The sequence below is a fragment of the Anas platyrhynchos genome, chromosome 6 (assembly GCF_047663525.1).
Source record: "Anas platyrhynchos isolate ZD024472 breed Pekin duck chromosome 6, IASCAAS_PekinDuck_T2T, whole genome shotgun sequence".
Classification (NCBI taxonomy): Eukaryota; Metazoa; Chordata; class Aves; order Anseriformes; family Anatidae; genus Anas; species Anas platyrhynchos.
The window spans coordinates 37,830,816-37,838,880 of NC_092592.1; the positions used below are offsets into that span (position 1 = coordinate 37,830,816).

At 43.8% G+C, this 8,065-nt stretch overlaps 1 protein-coding gene across 2 annotated transcripts; it reads right to left on the bottom strand.

The window, feature by feature from the left end:
* Window positions 1–1,795: 1,795 nt before the first annotated feature.
* EEF1AKMT2 (EEF1A lysine methyltransferase 2) lies at window positions 1,796–7,708 on the bottom strand. 2 transcript variants are annotated; one of them, XM_072039899.1, is made up of 6 exons: window positions 7,560–7,708; window positions 7,221–7,329; window positions 6,676–6,790; window positions 4,543–4,650; window positions 3,425–3,641; window positions 1,796–2,601 (listed from the first exon to the last, which is right to left on the bottom strand). In XM_072039899.1, exons 2-6 carry the CDS (start codon window positions 7,322–7,324, stop codon window positions 2,504–2,506), a joined length of 642 nt encoding a protein of 213 aa, XP_071896000.1. In that variant the 5' UTR covers window positions 7,325–7,329; window positions 7,560–7,708; the 3' UTR covers window positions 1,796–2,503. The 2 variants fall into 2 exon arrangements, with proteins under 2 accessions (XP_071896000.1, XP_071895998.1); XM_072039897.1 differs by having other exon boundaries at window positions 7,264–7,329; window positions 7,560–7,649.
* Window positions 7,709–8,065: the final 357 nt, after the last annotated feature.

Consider the following 8,065-nt stretch of genomic DNA (forward strand, 5'->3'; position numbering starts at 1 on the left):
ATGCTTTGCAAAGTGGAAGCCCTCAATAATTCATGCTAAATAATGAGGTAGGCAAATTGTGGGCTGGAAGAGGAGACAGGTTCCCAGCCTTTCCCCACCACTAAGAAGCTTCCCTGGTAGAAAATGTATTCCTTTAGGTGGAAATAATTATGTAAAGAAATACAACAGTTGTCCAGAACAACTGAAAAACAGCTCTATAATAGCAAGAGAAAATGCTGAATGACTATTTATTGCTACCATGACTATGAATTGCTTTCCAATGCCCAGCTAAAATTACTAATAGAAAGTGGTTGATATATTTCCATGTATCTGATGCTAGAATTTCTGCTTAACTATATTAGGAAGCTAATTTTTATCTTTAAAAGTGACATAAAAATATTACCTAGTGAACAAAATCTAACAATTATCTAACCTATACAGAAAAGAAAGCAATACTTGCCCTGAACCCTACGTAACTTATGCAGTATGGATCTATAGTTAATGCCTCTAAATTGATTAAAAGGAAATCCATGACAACCTTCAGTTCATCTTCAATCCATACCATGCCTTCGTTACCAAAGATTACAGATGGGAATAAAACAGATGCCCCAAACACATCCTGATAGAATACTTGCTGATTAATATTGGCTTGCATTAACTACACCTGATGCCAAATTTGCTACAAAAATGTCATAGCCTTTTTTTTCTTGAAGTTGGTTTCAGTAGTGCACTTTGAATCCTTTGTACTGCTTCATCAAAAATATTCTGTGTCTGAATTACCACTTATATTTCGCAGCAGTCCTGTTGGGTAGATGCAGTGCATCACACTACAATAGCTCCCCAAATGGTAACTTGGCAAGTCACGGTTTTGGCACTCAAGTTAGGAACACCAGCCTGTCCAAACATGCAAAGAGCTATTTACCTGGGACTAAACTTCCTTCCCAATGCTCTTCGACCATTCTTCTAATGCAATCAGTGTATTCCAGTTAGAAAAACAATGTAGAATTTAGGATTCTTACCTTGGAGACATCACCAGGTGGATCATGGAGAGAAGACCTACCACCACGCAAATCTTTTTTTTTTTTTTTTTTTTGCCTTGTTTTCTATCTAGAAATATTTATTTTCTATCTAGAAGTTGGTGTTTTTTGTTTTTTGTTTTTTTTTTTTCTTCTATCCAGAAGTACTAGAAGTATTTCTTGACCTTTAAAGATCTGAACCTTGCTTGGGCTGGCAATGAGGAGAAGCATTCCTCTGATACGCAATATGACCTAGTCTGTGAAACACAACCAGCCTCCTAATGGGACCTCCCCGATGCTGGAAAGAACAAGGTTATTGTCACCTGGCAAATGTGTGTGTCAAGGCAAAAAGAATTTGTACTTCCCTTTCTTTTAGGCAATAGGAGTATTCTGATAGTACAAAATAACAGAAATAAAGGCAAATAAATTAAAAAAGGATCACAGCACAAGTTAAAAAAAATAAAACAAAAAATAAAAAACAATGTATAGTTATGCTTTGAATTCTTTTGTATTTGTACAACTAGAATTATAGAATCATATCACAGAAACTTAGAATGGTTTGGGTTGGAAGGGACCTTTAAGACAACGTCATTCCAGCCTCCTGTCATGGGCAGGGACAGCTCCCACTAGATCAGTGCCATCTGTGCCACGGTTTTCCTGATCCCGTCCCTACATACCCCGACGGCACCCCTATACTCCTCCCAGGTCGCATGTCCTTGCTTCCCCTACTGCCATTGTTGGCTTTTAAGACATTTTTGTATGGCAAATTAATAATGAAAGAGGCACGTGTCACAGGCGAGTGAGATTAGAACATCGCATCTTTATATATTTATGGGATCAGTGGAAATAACTGACAAAGCAGGCAGACATTCCTGCAAGAGAGAATTCTGAAAACACTCAGTGGTCTGCCTCTATGGGAAAAGAATTGGTGGAGACAGAACTGTGCTGAGTCTGAGAACTTCCAAAATTCTGAATTTAAAGCACTGGCTGGTCCTTCTTTTTGCACAAGATATAGCTTCTATATTCGTTTCCCTCTTTGACAGTTATATTCATGTTTTCCTAAGAAAAAAAGGTCCAGCACCTACATCCGAAGAGTTTGTTCCCAATTACACTACAGCAGAGAAACGAGATTTGTACTTTGTTGAATACCTTTGCTATTGGTTACTGAACCAATACTGAAATGAAACACTAGCTGACCTTTATGTTCCAAATGCAAACATCGTGTGGCTATGTTGGTCTTCAGATTTGGCACGCTTTGTTTGTCTCTCACAAACTCACAGCTTCCCTAAAACAAGCGAGGTTGTAGCAAGGACAGAATTTACAGGCAGGTTATGCAAAGCTGAAACGTTTCTAGGGCAATGTTTTATAGCCCCTTAGAGTTCCATACATAGTATTTTACTGTGTACTCAAATAACATTTATTTACACACGTGTCTGAGGTTTTTTGTCAGGTTTGCTTTAAAGTTCAGGCTTTTCTCAGCTAATCTAATTTGCCCGAGATGGATGGCCTCACTCTTTTCGTTGGAAAACCAATGCTGTTACGCTGTTTCCAATTCTTCCTCCAAAGCAAAACTTGGGTGTTGGCAGCTCCTCCAGAATTTCAAATCCTGCCAGACAGAAATTAAAATGCTTTTGTAAGAAGGAAGTCATTTCATTCTCCTCTTGGATAACCCTTTGCAAACCATTCTTTATTTGTCTGGAAAACTTGCAAGGCAGTTACTTTGCAAGTTTATAGGACTGTATTGTTACACTGCACCGCTGCTCTACGCAGCTGAAAACCTTCCATGGATAATAAAAACCTTAGATGGCCGAATCGCACAAATTAATGGCAGAAAAGATGGTTGCTTGCCAGTAATTTTAGTTCCCCAGGAGGGATGGTTGTTTTAGATCCACAGTCCTGGAGTTTCAAGCCTCAGGCATGAGATCCAGGAGCTAACCAGCATATAAAAATAAATAAAAAATAAATAAATTAAAAAAAAAACAACCTTAAGAGAGGATCAGAAAGGTGACTGAGGGGGTGACATAAAAGGTCACAGTCACAGACTTGCCAGTTCCCCTAAATATGGGTAATTTCAGGATCAGTTGGATGGGTGAACCAGATCTGTCTAAATAAAGAGCCAAAAGAGAAAAAAAAATAAACTGAAATTCACATGGGTACAGAATTCTCTCCTTTCCCATGGAACTAGACTGAAATCCTTGTTCTCCAGGGTATAAAAAACCTGTGCTCCCTGGACAGATTGGCAAATGTAGAAGCTGGAATTATTGAAGAAAACATATTGAGGATAGGCTAAGGCATTTGCCAGTTTTTCTTATTACCACCTTGTCTTATCCTCATCTAATTTAGTAAATATGTTAAGACAAACATTAAAATTTACCTGGTGCATCCCTAAACAACCACAAATTGGCAGATGGATCTGTTCAAGTGCTTACCTTCTCTGAACTCCTCCAACAGCTCCTCCTTGGTCCAGTTGCAGGATGTTATGAGGAAAAAGCCCTCTGGTTTCAACACGTTGCGCAGAGATCTCACGTACTGCTTCCTCTTCCCGACCGCGTTGTCAGGGTTAAGGCTTATGGCATCGAAAGTCCCCTTGTCAATACAGATCTGAAATCCTGACAGATCGGCTGATGGAGCCAGGAAGTCTTCCACCTAAACCAGAAGTCTGCAACTGTGAAACGATCTTTACTGAAGAGCTCCTGAATGTTTAATGCAAACCAATGCTTTAAAATAAAAAGCCTCAAACCTGAGGATAGGTGTGCTTAGGAAAGGGTAACTCAGAGGGTTTTCAGTTACATATCAGCTTCTTTTTTCTCTACATCAGACATTATATGCGTTACAGACGTAGTAATCTATTTGCTACAAAGCCCACACTTATACCTATTCATCTAAAACTCAAGCTAACGCACCTGGAAGTTCATTCTTTAAATCCTCATTTGTACTTTGATCCCTGGCTTCCTAGCACTGCGGGCTATGCCCTGCGCAAACAGAGGGCAAGACAGTGCCTGCCACAACGAGATCACAACGGAGGTACAAGAACAGAGACAGCCTGCAGGTACAGAGCTGGAGGGGCACAGAGCACAGCAGAGAGCGCGAAGGGCAGCCGGGGGATCACAGAGTGGCAGAGGCTGGAAGGGACCTCTGCAGGTCAGCTCAGGCAGGGCCTCTCAAGCTTCCTGCTGCACAGCTACTGGTAGGCATTCTTCCACATCAGGATTTAATTTTCTATCTCAAATCTGAAATTCAGGATGTATCAGCTCAAAGACAGACCTTCTCAAATGGCTATCCACCCCGCTAGAAGCAGGGAAGTCTTTTTAGTCCTGATGACTGTCACAAACACGACAAATAGACCACAAATCTTCTCAGAAGTACAGATTTATTCGGTTAGAGTTCTCTCATGAGATATAAAAGACAAATGAATTTCAAAACACATCATTATTCTATTGGCTTGTATTATTCTATTACACTGAGTGCACTTGAATATCAAGCAGGCCGTTTAACCTTGGGGTCAATTGCTTTCTCTCTCCTTAATAAAGCTTCTCTCAACACTTACCTGTAATTTGATGTTAGGCATCCCTTCCTTCTCCCTCACTTTTTCTGAAAGTTTTATTGCAGAAGGTGAGTAGTCGATCCCAGTGAGATTAGTGTAGCCACTTTTTGCCTAGGCAGAAGCAGAGAATCTTCATCAGTGTGCTAGCAAATGTTGTGTTCAACAGGTATATTCCCCACATATAATCCCTCCTCTCCTCCTCTTAATGACAGGGGGACAAAAATGACTCATTTTTATTCCTGTTATCACCACCAGAGCTGAACAGCCAAGGGAACGAACTGCAGTAACTCCGTTCTGCCTGATGCCTCATCAAAAGCATTGTTGACTGAAAGCTGGTTTATGTCAACAAGTGGAAAACTGAGCAGAGCTGTGAAAAGAAACACCCTGGTGGGGAACAGGCTCTTATCTGCACCAAAAGTAACCTAGAAACGAGGAATTTTCAGCGATGAGAACATGTGCCAACGCCAGATGCTTCACAATAAGAAAACCTCTTTAACACTTGCACAACATATGAGATTGAGCAATTATTTGGTTTATAACCTAAACGGCAAGAGCCAAACTATGCAGCACATTATATTAGTACAGAAAACCACTGTAAAAAACTTACTTTTCCTAATTTCTCATGCGAACGTCTATCTGAATGCAATTATTTGCATGCACTGAGGTCTCTATCAGCAATTTTCAGGTAGGTTATGAAGCATGTAGAAGGGCACAGAGACTTTCTGTCAGTCTAACTCTGAACCAGATAACGATAACCCAGGCGGTCCGAGTCAGGCAACGAGATCCTAGCAACCCTTCTGCAAAGCAGATGGGCTCATACACCGGGCATCAGCTGGAGCTGGGCACGTGGGCGGGGGGCAGTGACACGTTTCCACGCCTCGCTCGGAGCAGCTGGAGCAAGCAGCTCTGGCATCCCGTGCGCCACTCAGCCTGGCTGGACCCAAACCCAACAGGAAGAGCTGGGATCTTAGGGCCAGCTGCAGGCAGTAACAGCAGAGGGAGGAGGTGGGTGGCTTGGGTTTGGCTTTTTGAACACTACATGGAATTTAACTAGTGTTAAGCACAACGCTGCCTATCTATTTACTCCAAAGGCTGATACCTCAACGGCACAGAAAACTACATTATTATTTTTTTTTTGAAGTCCTTCCTCCTTCAGTCCGTGTGAGCGCAGTGCTAGCCAGCTGTTCTTAATTGAGGGCTAATTTCGGCTAGACACAAAGACCGTGTTGTTTGCATTTGATGAAGAGCAGCAGATTGCTCAGGCTTCTGCCCACGTTCCTCCCCAGAGCTCCAAGAGCGACCCAAGCTTCCTGAGATGCCTGCGCTGAAGGCTTGGGGGTGGAAGAGCAGTTTCCACAACAGCTCCTCTGTTTGGAAGCGAAGAGGTTGAGTCACTGCAGGGAGTTTCCATTCACTCCTGGGGCAGAGAAGGAAAGTTGAAGGCTAAACAGCCTTAAATGCTGCTAAACCTGTACGGCCTGACTCCCTACGGACAGGAAGGGATCGTTCAGTCAAGCGTCAAAAACAACCGCACCGCACGCTGGAACTGGATTCGTGGTGTCCTGAAGGTGGTGTTTGCAAGCATGTTTCTGCTACTTCCTGGAAAAGCTGGGTAAATAGCAGAAGGCAGCTTGTAAAGCTTTGGAAACCTGCAAAGTTATCAGCACTGTGCTGTGGTTGGGTTTCTGGTGTTGCATGGCAGACACCTGCACTTGGGCAGTGAAAGCCCTTTGCTCACAGAAGTTTGGTGGTATTTTTTTTTAAAAAAAAAAAACAACAACAATGGCACTGGTTCAATGAGTTACATATCCAAGTTGCACAGGCTGTCTGGCAGCCACTTGCAATTCTGACTTGTTCTTGTCCTAGAATATTCTGTAAGGTCTTTCAACAGCTCTGAAGTATTTCCACTTGTCCTCTTAAACCAAGTGGCAACGTAAGACCTCATGCACAGGAACCAGTGTTGTGCTGATGGAAAACCCAGGACACCGGCCTTAGTTTAAGCTGTCTGCTTTTTTGTCTTTCACGTAAGTTACAGCTGGCCATGACTTCTAATGTCATTTGTGAGAACTGTACTTAACCAGCAGTGCTCTGAGCACTGATTTTGTACCGAGCACACAAACTTTGCAATATACCAACCAATTCCACCAGTAAAACACCATTCCCGGTTCCAATGTCAAGCACAGGGCTGTCATGGGGGACCTTCTGTTTTTCCAGCCATCTGATTACGCGGACCATGCTTTCTTCTCCAAACCTGTTAGGAAGAAAGGCTCAGGTAAGCACGACAGCACGGCCATACAAAAGGTTCCTCAGAGCACTTCTTACTGCAGCTCTCAGGCAGCAAGCGACATAACTCATTCCGTATTTGCTTTAAGTGTAAATGAATCAAATGGCCTTACAACCCACAGAAACCCCAGCTCTGGAAGGTGAAGCCCTCCAAATATGATAAAATAAAGACTTAAATCTGAGCACAGTGATAAAATGAACGTTTATCGCTAAAACACACGGCCAGTCCCAGCTCCCTTTCTGTGCAATGCCAGTTATCTAAGTGCAGCTTATAAATTTACACTGCAAAACCGGGCAGGAGAGGAATGGGTGGCTTCAAGATTAAAATTTCTCATCATTTTGCCATCTCCCAGAAATATTCACCAAATTGTGGGGTGCCCTTTTGCCACCCCCATTACCCGAGGGGCTCTGGGGCTCGCTCCGGTGGGGTCAGTGATTTACCAAATTTCCCCGGCATCTCCGGTGTCCTGAAAAAACCGCAGCTCCCTCTCGTACGCAGCATCCCAGCTAGATGGGGAAGGAGCAGAAATCGCGATTAAAACTGAGGAATCGGGAAAAATAATAATAATAATAAAAAAGGAGGCATCACAAGTGCCCGCTCCACATCCAAACCGAAAGCTTTGCCAGCGGGGAGGGCACCCCCGCGGGCTGCCCCGGCTGCTCCCTGCTCCCGACCCTTTCCCCATCCCGATTCCCATCACGATCCCGGCTCATATCGCGGCTCTGTCGCGACTTACTGCGGTTTGGTGCCCAGTGCCGAGGGCCCGAAGGCCGCCCCCCCCACACCCGCCATGCCGCCCCCGGGCGGGCCGCCGCGGCCGCCGCCCTGGCGGAGCGGAGGACCAGGAGCCGGGCACGAAAAGTCGCCAGCCCGGGGCTGTTCCCTGCCTCTCTTTCCCTTTTTCAAGGCAGCTTTTCGTCCTGCTGCTGGCTCCTCACTGCCATGTGTTATCATCCTACCCGTGTGGGACTCCGTCCCATCAGTAGGTTTGTCCTCGGGAGCAGCACAGTGCCCAACAGCCCCAGTGTCATCATTTTAATCCATATCAATTGCCTCAAATTAGGGCAATGTGCAAAAGGAAGGCTTGTTCTGTTTCTTTTGGTTCACTAGCAAAGAGAATCTGAAGTTATAAACAGCCACAGCTGATAATATAAACGCTACATATCCTAGATGGGGAAAGGGAATCTGATTCATGCACATCTTTCCAGTGTTTCCTTTCATCAGGCTTTTTCCAAGAGATCT

Coding starts and splice junctions, on each gene's coding strand:
- EEF1AKMT2 (XM_072039897.1), bottom strand. CDS start 7,615: ATGGCGGGTGTGGGGGGGGCGGCCTTCGGGCCCTCGGCACTGGGCACC. Junction 6,791..7,263: donor GGAGATGCCGGGGAAATTTG/GTAAATCACTGA, acceptor TCTTCCTAACAG/GTTTGGAGAAGAAAGCATGG. Junction 3,642..4,542: donor TGCCTAACATCAAATTACAG/GTAAGTGTTGAG, acceptor CTTCTGGTTTAG/GTGGAAGACTTCCTGGCTCC.